We start from the raw sequence: 15,182 nt of genomic DNA, 5'->3' as shown, positions 1-15,182 counted from the left end.
AAAAACAATCCGTTTCGACAATGTTGACTGCAAACAAGTCATTGATAAGCGACGGCCATATTAGACACATAGCCATAATTTAAGATATAGTTTATGCGTTCGCAAATATGAGAGCTCAGTCATTGAAGTGGGTGGTGGCACGCAACGGGGTTCCGGGGCACCGGACCCGTGGCACTCAAAGTGTTAATATCGCAATACTCAGCATATCGCAATATATTTAGCATCGCAATACTATCGTATCGTGACTCAAGTATCGTGATAGTATCGTATTGTGAGGCCTCTGGTGATTCCCACCCCTAAGTCAGCCAGGCAGGGGTCAAGACGGGTGCAGGTCATCATACGTTCCAGGAGTAGAGCACAGAGAATAGTCAGGCAGGCTAGAGTCGAAGCAGGTCCTTGTTTGAAAGCCAGAGTTCAGGGTGACACGCCAGGCAGGCTGTGGGGGAAGGACGAGAGAGAGAGAGAGCACAGCCAGGCAGGAACCGTGACAACCAATTTGTTTTTTAAATAAATACTCAAAAGTGGCATGAATTAAATGTTATTTATCTGGTGACTGTGATGACAAGAGTGTTATTATTGTTTTCTGCTGGCTACTGATCTCTTGGAGTTGGTTAGCGATTTGGTTGAAACCGGTTAAAAGCTGGTTAGTGTTTTGGCTGAGACTAGTTAAAAGCTGGTTAGTGTTTTGGTTGAGACTAGTTAAAAGCTGTGTTTCAAATGCTCTTCTCCTTCTCTCCTTTAGTCTTCTCCGTCTGTCCTGTTCTGGCCGCACCATGGCCTCCAACGCAGCAGTCCGTCTCTCCGCATGAACCTCGTAACTCTCATCAAAAGACGGACGACTGATGCGTCCTCTCCGATGCATCGATGCTGTGTCGACCGTGCTGGGCAGGGTCGTGGTGCAACCAGGCTGCTCCTCAGGGACCTCTGGAGCACCAGGACCAGGCGTCTCCTCAGGGAAGCTGGGGAGTTGCCCAGAGGATGTGGCACTCGAACTTTCCTTCTTGGGGAATAAAGGGGTTGACACAATGGTGCCTGGTGGTGCCTTCCAGACCCCACAGGGTCCAAATAGGTCATCCATTATCTGTGGAAGAGCACAGTTAAGAAAAAGAAGCTCCAACTGGAAAATAAGCTACAACTGGAAATGCATTAACAAACTGCACTTACCACATAATATTCCCATGTTCTGGTCCCCTCTCCTGTCGTCTGACTCCGGTCTTTAGCCCTCTTATAGGTGATAAGCATGTTACCCAGTTTCTTGCGCAGTTTCTCATTAGAAAAGTGGTAGCCATGGTTTCGGAACTCTTCCTCCAGTTTCCTGTAGAAGGCCCTTTTATTGAGGTAGTAGAGGTGTTGGTGGGTCTTGGTCAGTTCCAGGAGCAGCATGATGGTGTTGTGTGTGAAGTCTGTAAAGACACAAGTGTTATTGACACAACAACATTTCTTTTGCTTTATTTAGGTTGTAATTAGGGATGTCCGATATTGGCATTAAAATGTGATATCGGAAAATATCGTATCGGTTTTCAATTATCTTTTTTACATTTATTTACCCTTTATTTACCCAGGCAAGCAAGTAAGAACAAATTCTGATTTTATTTATAGTCAAAAGTATGCATAATGTTGTGTTAATTCCACGACAAGAGATATGTAATGTTAATTACCTGAAATTATTCCGTTTGGGGGGGGGGGGGGGGGACCCTGCATATATCGGTATCGGTTGATATCGGTATCGGAAATTAAGAGTTGGACAATATCGGTAAAAAAGCCAATATCGAACATCCCTAGTTGTAATTTTAGTTAATGTACCTTGTTTGTACAGACCTAACTGCTTTTGTGGAGATGCGGGTTTGAGCCATGGAATGTGGATGTTTGGGGGAGAGCACTGGGTGTTTGCTGAAGGTGGCCTGGCCACTGGAGGGCCCCGAGTGTTGCCTGAAGGTGGCCTGGCTACTGGAGGGCACTGGGTGAGTGCCGGTGGGGTTGTAGCTGCAAATTATTACATGAATGGAGAAACACAGTACAAGTGTTATTAATATAAACATCTGAATGAGTCATTTATTTGCCTTTAAAATGATAAGAGATTACCTTGCTTTCCCACACCTCTGGCTTGCTTCAGTATGTGAGCCACAAACGTTCTATCTGAAAAAGCAGATGTATCAAATAACAAAGTCCATTCCTACAGTAATAATTGTTACATGACATTTGATTTACACTTTACTTGTTTACTCACCATGTTTTAGTCTTTCCACTGTGTCTTTGGTAGCTGTTAATGTGATCGCTCCTTGACTGTCCTTTAGTGTCACTAAAACGGTTTCCATTTTTGTCCAAAAGAAAAGAGATCTCATTTAGTAGCCTTATAATAGGTATTAGGTAAGCCTTAATGAGAAACAACACCTATGAATAGTTTACTTGATTGAATGATTCTGAGTGGCACATGTGTATTAACTATTAAGTGACTGTGGATTGAGATTAATTGGTTCTAAGGAACAGGTGTTGTGCCGAATTCGGACTCCCTGCCAGAATCCGACTCCCCCTCGCTTGGACACTCATTTACTCTATCAGCCTACCCAGCTAGCCCCTTACGTGACTGCCAGCGAGCCTGGGTCTCTACGGCAGTCACTCTCACCTATACTGCGACCATTTGCGACTTATGGTACCGAGCGTGATCACATGGAGCGCGCTGGGTCAAAAATATATCATATATGAATTTCAAAGATACCCAGCGTACAATATGGGTTTAACACAGCTTTACAGTGGGGTCTGGAAGCTCAGAGTTGCTAATAAACAGTTTAAAATATTGTTACTCGACGAGTGGTACTCGCATAACGTACTTTGCCAAGATGGCGTCTTCTTCTTCTGCCGCTATTAGGCTGCCTGGTGCGCATGCGCTGTGACACCAACGGCGGAAATGGACGTTCGGTCTGTAAGTACCACTCGTCGAGTAACAATATTTTAAACTGTTTATTAGCAACTCCGAGCTTCCAATCCAGACCCCACTGTAAAGCTGTGTTAAACCCATATTGTACACTGGGTATCTTTGAAATTCATATATGATATATTTTTGACCCAGCACGCTCCATGTGATCACGCTCGGTACCATAAGTTGCAAATGGTCGCAGTATAGGTGAGAGTGACTGCCGTAGAGACCCAGGCTCGCTGGCAGTCACGTAAGGGGCTACTACCAAGCATGTAATACGTTAGAACTCAACTCGTTATTATTGGCGGCGGGCGCATACACTCATCAGATGTCTGTCATAAAACGATAAAGCAGAGAGAAATACGGGAATGTTTTTATTATATTTAAAAGGCTTTGACATTGTAAAACGAAATAAGTGGAGTTTCGAAGCTGTAAGCAGAATACAAGTCATAGGAACACCCACACGATAATATGCTGCTACCTAGCCCCTTTCGTGACTGCGGTTTGCAAGCCTGGGGCTTTTGTGACCGCAGTAATTTGTTTATGGGACGCGACCACTTTAGAAAATACCAACCAAGCGTGAATGCGTGGATGACGTTGTGTCAAAAATATATCAGATATGAATTTCAAAGATACCCAGGGTACAATATGGGTTTAACACAGCTTTACGGTGGGGTCTGGAAGCTCGGAGTTGCTAATAAACAGTTTAAAACATTGTTAGGAAAAAAAAGTGGTACTCACAAGTCACAACGAACTCTGGCAAGATGGCGTCTTCTTCTTCTGCAACTTTTTTTGTCGCATGCCTGGTGCGTCCAGAAATCACTGCGCAAAAAAAGTTGCAGAAGAAGAAGACGCCATCTTGCCAGAGTTCGTTGTGAGTACCACTTTTTTTTCCTAACAATGTTTTAAACTGTTTATTAGCAACTCCAAGCTTCCAAGCTGTTTCTATCCTTACCTCCATCTCGAAAGTCATGGAAAAAATTGTATACGAACAGGTCGAAAAATACCTTGCGGAAAAAAATCTAATCTACGAATTCCAATCTGGCTTCAGAACATCCCACTCCACTGACACATGTCTTCTCTATTTAAACGACCACATCAAACAAGAGGTGGACGCGGGCAAATACTGCGGCATGGTCATGCTGGACCTACAAAAGGCCTTCGACACTGTCAATCACACCATTCTGATTGACAAGCTAAAAGCAATTGGTTTTAGCTTGTCAATCAGTGAGCTGGATGCAATCCTACCTGGAGGGGAGAGAGCAGATGGTGGAGGTAAACGGTACCCTATCCCCCCCCCCCTCACAGTAAGCTGTGGTGTTCCACAAGGAAGCATACTAGGTCCGCTACTGTTCCTAATTTATGCAAATGACATGTCGTCAGCTTGTGACTGCAACTTGTTCCTGTTTGCGGACGACTCAGCCCTGCTGGTCTCTGACAAGAACAAGTTACAGGTTGAAAAAACCCTCAGCTCGGAACTAGGCAAAATCTGCATATGGCTCGCTGATAACAAACTATCATTACACATAGGGCTGGGCGATATGACCAAAAACGTTATCGCGATAAAATTATAAAATTATTTTCATATAATTCAATATCGATAATTATCGTCGATATAATGTATGTCAAGTTTAATTAACTTATTATGCTGCTGCGAATGTCTCGAGTCGAGTTGATGTCGTCATCAGTCCGCGCACGTTAGAAGTTAGCCGACAAGCGGAATATCTCATGGCAATGTAATAAATATGACACTAAAATACTCTCTTCCGCCACAATATATTGAAACAACGTCCACTGTATACCACACACTACTATGAACGTGGCCTCAGAATTCACGCCGCACACATACTCTGCACGTAAATATATAAAACATCGCCGTGCAAGCTAGTTAGCCTAGCCAGCCTGTTGTCTTATTATGCTGCTGCGAATGTCTCGAGTCGAGTTGATGTCAGCATCAGTCCGCGCACGTTAGAAGTTAGCCAACGAGCGGAATATCTCATGGCAATGTAATAAATATGACACTAAAATACTCTCTTCCGCCACAATATATTGAAACGACGTCCACTGTATACCACACACTACTATGAACGTGGCCTCAGAATTCACGCCGCACACATACTCTGCACGTAAATATATAAAACATCGCCGTGCAAGCTAGTTAGCCTAGCCAGCCTGTTGTTCCTAAGCGGTGTATTCCATGACAATGTGCTCAATATGATACTAAAATACTCTCTTCCGCCACAATATATTGAAACGACGTCCACTGTATACCACACACTACTATGAACGTGGCCTCAGAATTCACGCCGCACACATACTCGGCACGTAAATATATAAAACATCGCCGTGCAAGCTAGTTAGCCTAGCAAGCCTTGTTGTTGAGTGAGTGCTACCTCTGGGTCTCCTTCCTGGTCTCCTTCGCTCTCGGCCATCTCCTTCACCGATTGGTTGTTAGTGCGTGCTCATATCCAAGCTTGGAAAATCGATATATCGAAACTTTGCGACCACGTTTCATGTTTATTTTGAGGAAATAATTTATCGCGATAGTTATCGTTATCGTTTTATCGCCCAGCCCTAATTACACATGGGCAAAACAGAGTCCATTCTCTTCGGTTCAAATAACAAACTCAGATTGATTGATTGATTGAAAAGTTTATTAACAGATTGCAGAATGGGTACAGTACAGTACAGCTCAGTACATACAATTGTTAAGGGGATGCAGACCAGAGAAAGACTTTCGTCTTGTTTACATCAGGGTCCCCCATTTTCAATTCATCATAACATATATGACATACATGACATACAGATAGACAGTACTGCTACATCTATACATTTATGACATATCAGATTTGCAAATACAGTACTGTTTGTGATACAAAAGTGTCCAGAAAAAGAGTGTATATACATTTGGCATAGAAACTGTACATTGGAGGAGGTTGGGTGGGTGGGGTGGGGTTGGGTGGGTGGGTGAGAGCTAGGCCTGCCGCGATAAGCAATAAATCGATTAATTGCTGCGATAATTAAAATGAATGCAATGATTTTGACGGGCGCGATTAATTGCTATTTGCGCGTTTGTTTTAATGAGGCGGAACCAGTGCCGCTTGTCAGTCACTGTCCGTGTTGGGAGGCGGGCCGCTGACGTTACTAGAGTACAGCACGGGAGCTCCGTGGGGCAACGCCACAGCTTAACTACATTTCTCAATAGTGTTGCTCCTTTTAACCAAGTAGCATTATTTGTAGTGTAACGTTAGCTATTTTTAGACCCAAGTAGTTACTCGCTACTGCCCGGAGAAACTGGACTGCTAAATAAAGATGAAAGATAGAGCGTTGATTCTCATTCCATGCTAACAACATTAGCTAAATAACTAACAAACGAAATACAACGTATAGCATAGCTACAAGTACAACACAGAATAACGTTAATACAATTACATGCATCATTGTTTACAATGAACGGGTGGGGCTAGTCAAAGGACTGGACACGGGGACAAGTTAAACATGAATTAATTTATTATAACACTCCGGTAGTTTCGAGTCGTGCTGCAGTGCTTACGCACCACAGCTATTCTATTATATACTGCTTTGACGCTTCCTCCTCATCGTTGATTGCCTGTAGTAGCTGCATCTAACGTTAGTAGCTAACGTTAAAACTAACCTAAAGTTAGTTGTTCACCAACAATCTCAACATTTGTTATTAGCTCAAAAACAACCGGACGAGACAAGTTGTCGGCTCATATGTTCTGCTTAGGATAATCACAACAATACTTCCGGTCCGGTCGGTGGGCTTCAAAATAAAAGTCTAAAACCGGAAAAGACGGAGCGGTGGGCTTCAAAATAAAAGTTTTGGGAAATAAATTTCTCAAAAAAAATTCTCTAACCGGTCGCAATAATATCGCTTATCGCGATATTTTCGGGGGCAATTAATCGCCCAGCAAAATGTGTTATCGTGGCAGGCCTAGTGAGGGCTGTACATTGGAGGTGGGGGGGGGGGGTTGGGTAGGGGACACACATTTTACACTGTACATTGGAATACTGACAAAGCCTTACTTGGTCATTTACTGTACAACTAGGTTAGGACATTTGTAGGGGCCAGTTTCAAATTGCAGTCTCACGTAGGTGTTTTTTGAGAGTGTTTTTGAAAGTGGGTACTGGGTAGTGATTCACATTCCTTTACAGCTTTAGGTAGGGCGTTCCACATTGATGTGGCATAATTGCGAAATGTGTTTAGTCCCTTGTTTGAGCCGAATCTGGGTTTTACATGATTTGTGGAGCTCCCTCTGGTGTTGTGATCGTGGTATTCACTGACCTTTGGGAAGTATTTTGACATGTACATGGGTACCTTGGTCGCGTAGTGTATCTTGTAGACCAGGCCCATTGCAAGTTGCTGTACTCTGTCGTCTACTCTAAGCCATCCTAGGTTGTCAAAGTGGGCAGGGGTGAGGTGGGTTCTAGGAGTCAGGTCAAGCAGTAGTCTGACTAGCTTGTTTTGAGATGTTTGTAATTTGTTTTTTAGTGCCTTTGAGGTGCTTTGGTACCATGAGGTGCAAGCATAGTCGTAGTACCCTTGAATGAGTGCTCCTGCTAGAGTCTTCAGGGTATTCTTGTTTACCAGAGAGGAGATCCGGTACAAGAATCGCGTTCGTTGGTTGACTTTTTTTTATTACATTGGATGCCATTTTGTCACAGGAAAGATTAGCCTCTAGGATGGAACCCAGGTAGGTAATTTCATCTTTCCTTGTGATAATATTGTCACCCACTGTAACCGAGAAGCCGTCGGTCTTGCTGAGTTTGTTATTTGAACCGAAGAGAATGGACTCTGTTTTGCCCATGTGTAATGATAGTTTGTTGTCGGCGAGCCATATGCAGATTTTGCCTAGTTCCGAGCTGAGGGCTTTTTCAACCTGTAACTTGTTTTTGTCAGAGACCAGCAGGGCTGAGTCGTCCGCAAACAGGAACAAGTTGCAGTCACAAGCTGACGACATGTCATTTGCATAAATTAGGAATAGTAGCGGTCCTAGTATGCTTCCTTGTGGAACACCACAGCACCACAGCAAGACCGACGGCTTCTCAGTTACAGTGGGTGACAATATTGTCACGAGGAAAGAAGATATTACCTACCTGGGTTCCATCCTAGAGGCAAATCTTTCCTGTGACAAAATGGCATCCAATGTAATAAAAAAAGTCAACCAACGAACTCGATTCTTGTACCGGATCTCCTCACTGGTAAACAAGAATACCCTGAAGACTCTGGCAGGAGCACTCATTCAAGGGTACTACGACTATGCTTGCACCTCATGGTACCAAAGCACCTCAAAGGCGCTAAAAACAAAATTACAAACATCTCAAAACAAACTGGTCAGACTACTGCTTGACCTTACTCCTAGAACCCACCTCACCCCTGCCCACTTTGAAAACTTAGGATGGCTTTGAGTAGACGACAGAGTACAGCAACTTGCAATGGGCCTGGTCTACAAGATACACTACACGACCAAGGTACCCATGTACATGTCAAAATACTTCCCAAAGGTCAGTGAATACCACGATCACAACACCAGAGGGAGCTCCACAAATCATGTTAAACCCAGATTCGGCTCAAACAAGGGACTACCGTACTTTTCGCACTATAAGCCGCACCTGACTATAAGTCGCAGCAGCTAAATTGAATGATGTGTACATAATATAAGCCGCACTGGACTATAAGCCGCAGGTGTTTTAATGTTTAATTACCATATGTAATTAGCATTGGGACACAATACTGTCGGACAAATAACAAGAATTAACTAATTTACAAGTTGTATTAAGTTTAGCAAATAAGGGAACAGATAAATAACATTTCAATGCAGTCAAAAAAGCTATATTTTGATTTTTACATTTTCGGGTTTGGTCACGTCGAGTCACATATAAGCCGCACCGTTATATAAGCCGCAGGGTCGAAAAATGGGGGGAAAAGCAGCGGCTTATAGTCCGAAAAGTACGGTAAACACATTTCGCAATTATGCCACATCAATGTGGAACGCCCTACCCAAAGCTGTAAAGGAATGTGAATCACTACCCACTTTCAAAAACACTCAAAAAAACACCTACGGGAGACTGCAATTCGAAACTGGCCCCTGTAAATGTCCTAACACAACCCCCTCCAATGTACAGTAAATTACCAAGTATGGTCTTGTCAATATTCCAATGTACAGTTTTGTTTGTATAGTTGTACAGTGCGTCCCCCCCCCCCCCCCACCTACCCAATCCAATGTACAGTTTCTACGGCAAATGTATATACTTTTTTTTTTCTGGGCTCTCTTTGTATCACAAACAGTACTGTATTTACAAATATGGTATGTCATAAATATATAGATGTAGCAGTACGGTCTATCTGTATGTCATGTATGTCAATGTCATATATGTTACGATGAATTGAAAATGGGGGACCCTGATGTAAACAAGACGAAAGTCTCTCATCCCCTTAACAATTGTATGTATTGAGCTGTACTGTATACTGTACCCATTCTGCAATCTGTTAATAAAGTTTTCAATCAATTCAATCAAACCAGACCCCACCGTAAAGCTGTGTTAAACCCATACGCTGGGTATCTTTGAAATTCATATCTGATATATTTTTGACACAACGTCATCCACGCATTCACGCTTGGTTGGTATTTTCTAAAGTGGTCACGTCCCATAAACAAGTGACTGCGGTCACAAAAGCCCCAGGCTTGCAAACCGCAGTCATGAAAGGGGCTAGCTGCTACCTGTATCCAGAGCAGCATGCAGGTGCCATGTATACTTTTCATTCATTTAAGACACATTTATTGCAAGGGTTTTGTATACACATAAACTCAACAAATAACCGCTGTTCTCCTTGCAATGCGTTTTTAATTCTTTCTTATACAGTAGGAAGGGGGTGTTCCTGTGACTTGTATTCTGCTTACAGCTTCGAAACTCCACACTTATTTCGTTTTACAATGTCAAAGTCTTTTAAATATAGTCAAAACGTTGCCGTATTTCTTCATTCTATGCACCAATAATAACGAGTTGAGTTCTAACAAAGAACGTATTATATGCTGGGTAGGCATTGTTATGATGAATTGAAAATGGGGGACCCTGATGTAAACTAGACGAAAGTCTTTCTCTGGTCTGCATCCCCTTAACAATTGTATGTATTGAGCTGTACTGTACCCATTCTGCAATATGTTAATAACGTTTTAAATCAATCAATCAGGCTGGTAGAGTGTATGCGCGCTCACCCGAGGGGAGTGGGATTCTGGCAGGGAGTCCGAATTCGGCACAACACCTGCACACATGTCTTACAAATTGTAAGCAACAAGTCAGCAGGAAGGGTACAACTCAGGCAGCCACGGGTACGTTTTAATATTAGTTATACATAGTATTGTTTGTCTAGCAGTGTCGAATTTGAATGGTACACTCAGAGTATAAACATGTTAGCATAGTAGGTCGTAGTATAGTAAATAGTAGTATAGACAGAACGTTAGTAACGACAGTACGAAGGTTATGTTTCTTTCTGTAGTGCTCTGTATCATGCAACAGAATAAAACATGAGCAATACAAATTTCAAATATAATCTTACCTGTACTTAAAACGGAAGCGTTGATCGCCACATCAGTTTCGTGGACTGGAGTCTTAACGTCGCTGTGTGGCGTCTCGGGGCAACTCGAGGTAGGCCTAGATGGCGTCTCCGTGCTCTCGACCAAAGCCACAGGGTTCGCAGAGTCACTCCCCCATATAGTTTTGCACAAAATAAAATGGGGCCATGTTTTGCGGTCGTTACCACTCCGGCAATTGCGGTCAACGACCTCAAAGTACTGCTTTTTGAGTGCCTTTAGTTTGTTGACAACCTGCGCCTTTGCTCGGATCACACCACGGTCACGTAGCAGGCTCGTAATTTGGTCGTAAACAAGCGAATCGCTTGCCGTCCCGTGGATTTGTCTGGCAATTTCGGCGTCGGCCCTTAACGACAGAAGTTCCCGAATCTCATTGTGTCTCCAGTTCTTCATCTTCGTTGAAGTTTTCATGTAAAAAAATACATGTCTTCTTCTTCGCCGTCGGAATGTTTGTATTCTTCCGGTTTCGCGCCAGTCGCATGACAGAAACGTCACCAACACGCCCACTTGCTTGCTCTGAATTATTTCTCCAGACAACAGCAGCCTGTTAAACAGTTCTCTAGTTTCTCACTCTTGTCTGGACCAGTACAATACAATTAAATAATAGATCCACAGAAAGGTACGGAATAAAATGATTGCTTTTCATAAAAAATAATTGGTCCAAAATGAATGTTATTGTATGCATGTTGCAGGCATGTAATTGATTGATTGATTGATTGATTGATTGATTGAAAACTTTATTAACAGATTGCGGGGGGGCAAAACTGTACATTGGAAATTGACGAAAACCATACTTGGTTCCAAGAAGAGGGTCTCGTGTATTATTGGGTTAGGACATTTACTGTACATTGGAGGGGGTTGGGTTAGGACATTTACAGGGGCCAGTTTCGAATTGCAGTCTCCCGTAGGTGCTCTTTGAGAGTGGTTTTGAAAGTGGGTAGTGATTCACATTCCTTTACAGCTTTGGGTAGTGCGTTCCACATTGATGTGGCATAATTGCGAAACGTGTTTAGTCCCTTGTTTGAGCCGAATCTGGGTTTAACATGATTTGTGGAGCTCCCTCTGGTGTTGTGGTCGTGGTATTCACTGACCTTTGGGAAGTATTTTGACATGTAGATAGATACATCAAATCATACCCATCAATATTAAAATTAAAATTAAAATAGGAGCGTGATTAGATAAAAGCAGGTGTATAAAAACAGGTGTAAAAACAGATGTAAAAACAGGTGTAAAAACAGGTGTAAAAACAGGTGTAACTATAATACGCTGTTGTACAGTCTGATGGCTGTGGGGACAAAGGACCTCCTGTGCCGCTCAGTCCGTGAGTGCAGGGAGATGAGCCGTCCGCTGCGACTGCTGCTCTGCCCCACCAGGGTGTGGTGGAGAGGGTGGTTGATATTGCCCATGATGGCCAGCAGCTTGCTCTGAGTGCGGCTCTCCACCACGGTCCCCAGTGGGTCCAGTCTCCTCCCTACCACTGAGCCAGCCTTCTTGACCAGCTTATCCAGCCGTCTGGTATCCCTGGCCGTGGTATTACCACCCCAACAGACAGCGGCGTAGAGGAGCACACTTGACACCACTGCCTGATAAAACATGTACAACATTTCCCCACACACATTAAAAGACCTGAGCCTCCTAAGGAAGAACAGCCTGCTCTGTCCTTTCTTGTAAAGTGCTTCCGCATTAGCAGCCCAGGCCAGCTTATCATCTAGGTGCACTCCTAAATATTTGTATGATTGCACCGTCTCAATGTTGTTTCCCCGTATGCTGACTGGTTGCAGAGGTGGTTTCGACCTGCGGAAGTCCAGTACCATCTCCTTGGTCTTTTTTGCGTTCAGAAGAAGGCCGTTCCGTTCGCTCCAGTCGCTGAAGGCTCCCACCTGGTCCCTGTACTCTCCCTCCTGTCCCTTCCTCACACACGCCACAATCGCTGTGTCGTCCGAATATTTTTGGACGTGGCAAGACTCAGAGTTGTAATTGAAGTCTGCCGTGTAGAGGGTGAACAAGTACATGTACATGTACATGGGTACCTTAGTCGTGTAGTGTATCTTGTAGACCAGGCCCATTGCAAGTTGCTCTGTAGTACTCTGTCGTCTACTCTAAGCCATCCTAGGTAGTCAAAGTGGGCAGGGGTGAGGTGGGTTCTAGGAGTAAGGTCAAGTAGTAGTCTGACCAGTTTGTTTTGTGATGTTTGTAATCTTGTTTTTAGCGCCTTTGAGGTGCTTTGGTACCATGAGGTGCAAGCATAGTCGTAGTACCCTTGAATGAGTGCTCCTGCGTCTTCAGGGTATTCTTGTTTACCAGAGAGGAGATCCGGTACAAGAATCTAGTTAGTTGGTTGACTTTTTTGATGACATTGGATGCCATTTTGTCACAGGAAAGATTTGCCTCTAGGATGGAACCTAGGTATGTAATTTCATCTTTCCTTGTGACAATATTGTCACCCACTGTAACCCTTCCCTACTTCCCATTTCCCCACGTTGAATGCATCTGATTGGATAAATGACATGCTGATGCTCTAATGTGACATGTAGTAGTTTAATGTTATCTTTAGCACCTTTAATTATTAGATTAATCATCATGTAATTAGCCTTTAATAGAGAAGGAAGGAGTGTGTCTGGTAAATCTATCAATTCTAGACACTGGTAGTAGTAGTAGTAGTAGTAGTAGTAGTAGTAGTAGTAGTAGTAGTAGTAGTAGTAGTAGTAGTAGTAGTAGTAGTAGTAGTAGTAGTAGTAGTTTATTCAGTCATCATCTCACACAATACAATATACACCATAATTTAACAATATTTGATTTTACAGTGACTGAAAAGGTACAGACTGAAGCATAATGCTTATATATGCCGGTCCTATATTCTTAACAAAAATTACAAAAATTAAGACTCCAAAACAGTATTCTAAAAGAAAACAGCAAAAAAAACAGTATTATTCACCCTTGTAGTTTTCAAAAATAGCTTTACAAACCATTTTCTTAAAAACCAAAAGCGAATTACTCATTCTTAACTGTATATCAGCATTGTTCCACAAGTTCTGTATCGTACAGCTCCGCTCGGCGTCACTACTGCACTGTACCTCGCTCGTGCACGCGCACTGAATAAAAAATTCCACAATGCACTAGGGCTGGGCGATATGACGATATTATATAAATATCGGGTACAGTTCATTAACGATACACTTTTTAAACGTATCGTGGATATCGTGATGTTTTGCCCAAGAGGATTGTGTCGCGTCAATCTGGTCCACACGTTCAAACTTTTGAACAACGCCGCCCCCACACACACACTACTGCATCAAAGTTACTACTTATGATTAACAAATGCATTCGTTTTGTGGCATTAACGTTATATAGTTACACGTTCAATAACATCAGCGTATTTACCCGAACATATTAGCAACGGCCGAGGTCGACCTAGATACAGTAGATAGCAAGCATTACTCGTTCATATCTCAGCCCGTGCGCCGCTGAGTTGTGCCCATTCTGCGGTCTGTTAATTAAGTTTTCAATCAGACAGATGTATGGAAAGGCTTTTATTATAACATTTGTTGCAGTAAAATCATTATGCCTCGTTTAGTCATCCTGCGGAGCTAAAAGCTAAACGTCGACCGCAGGGACGTTGTTGTTGTCGTTGAGCTCTCGTCAAAATCAATGGCGGATATAGCGGAAGTAAAAAATGCATACGCGCTTGCCGATTGGTGTTAAGAACAGCAGGGCGGGTGCAAGCGGTGTAACGTAATTGGCAGACTCGACTGTCAATCAAAATTATTCTGTTTGCCGTCTGAATGAATGAAAACTTTATTAACAGATTGCAGATTGGGTACAATACAGTACAGCTCAATACAATAACAGTGGACTGGAGGATGAAGACCAGAAAAAGACTTAGGCTTTTTTACATAAGGGTCCTCCATTTTCAATTCATCAAAACATTTAGAGACATACAAATATACAGTAGTTTCATAAAAATGCTAAAATGCTATTGATTGATTGATTGATTGATTTAAAACTTTATTAACATATTGCAGAATGGGTACAGTACAGCTCAATACATACAATTGTTAAGGGGATGCAGACCAGAGAAAGACTTTCGTCTTGTTTACATCAGGGTCCCCCATTTTCAATTCATCATATTTTATATCTAAATCATATAATATCTCATTGCTAAATATATGCAATATATAATCTAATAATCTAAATCTAATATATAATATAAAAATGCTAAATGCATGGGTATTTTATTTTGTCTTTAATGTTAGCTTGCAAACTCAAATACTGTCTTGGTAAGCCTCATAATGAATTGTTTGGGGGAAAAAAGAAAAACATTGTGATGTGTATCGTGTATCGCCGAAAGGTCAGAAAATATCGTGATATCATATTTAGGCCATATCGCCCAGCCCTACAATGCACCTTTACATCCCAACATCCGTCTGGCCACACCCCCATCAGCTTACCTACATAAGCAGGGGTGGGGCCACACACTCGCCTCCTTCTTCGCTTTCACCACAAGGAAGTGCCTTCGGTAGATCCCCACTTGACGAGGTTGCTAGTTGAAGAAAGTTGGAAAACAAGAGATACGTTGACATCATATCTTTATTTTCTCTCTCACTATTTTTCGAGAAAATACGGCGATATTGTCTTCGTTACTGGAGTGTCTGGGA

General features: G+C 42.7%; 1 protein-coding gene across 1 annotated transcript; it reads right to left on the bottom strand.

Moving 5' to 3' along the window:
- Nucleotides 1–318: 318 nt before the first annotated feature.
- On the bottom strand, nucleotides 319–10,196 carry LOC311236961 (uncharacterized protein). The gene is made up of 6 exons (XM_084324768.1): nucleotides 10,153–10,196; nucleotides 2,228–2,299; nucleotides 2,083–2,136; nucleotides 1,804–1,983; nucleotides 1,165–1,403; nucleotides 319–1,081 (listed from the first exon to the last, which is right to left on the bottom strand). The coding sequence occupies exons 5-6, from the start codon at nucleotides 1,381–1,383 to the stop codon at nucleotides 539–541; spliced, it is 762 nt and encodes a 253-aa protein (XP_084180894.1). The 5' UTR covers nucleotides 1,384–1,403; nucleotides 1,804–1,983; nucleotides 2,083–2,136; nucleotides 2,228–2,299; nucleotides 10,153–10,196; the 3' UTR covers nucleotides 319–538.
- Between the last annotated feature and the right edge of the window lie 4,986 nt (nucleotides 10,197–15,182).

Source organism: Notolepis coatsorum, assembly GCF_963971535.1.
Source record: "Notolepis coatsorum genome assembly, chromosome: 11".
Lineage (NCBI taxonomy): Eukaryota > Metazoa > Chordata > Actinopteri > Aulopiformes > Paralepididae > Notolepis > Notolepis coatsorum.
The sequence above is the reverse complement of the archived record's forward strand: the minus strand, read 5'-3'. Positions and strand labels throughout refer to the sequence as shown.

Excerpts from the sequence above, each read along its gene's own strand:
- LOC311236961 (XM_084324768.1), bottom strand. The coding sequence starts at position 1,383 with ATGCTGCTCCTGGAACTGACCAAGACCCACCAACACCTCTACTACCTC. Across the intron at positions 1,082-1,164 it reads GAACATGGGAATATTATGTG|ATAATGGATGACCTATTTGG; the intron begins GTAAGTGCAGTT and ends GCTCTTCCACAG.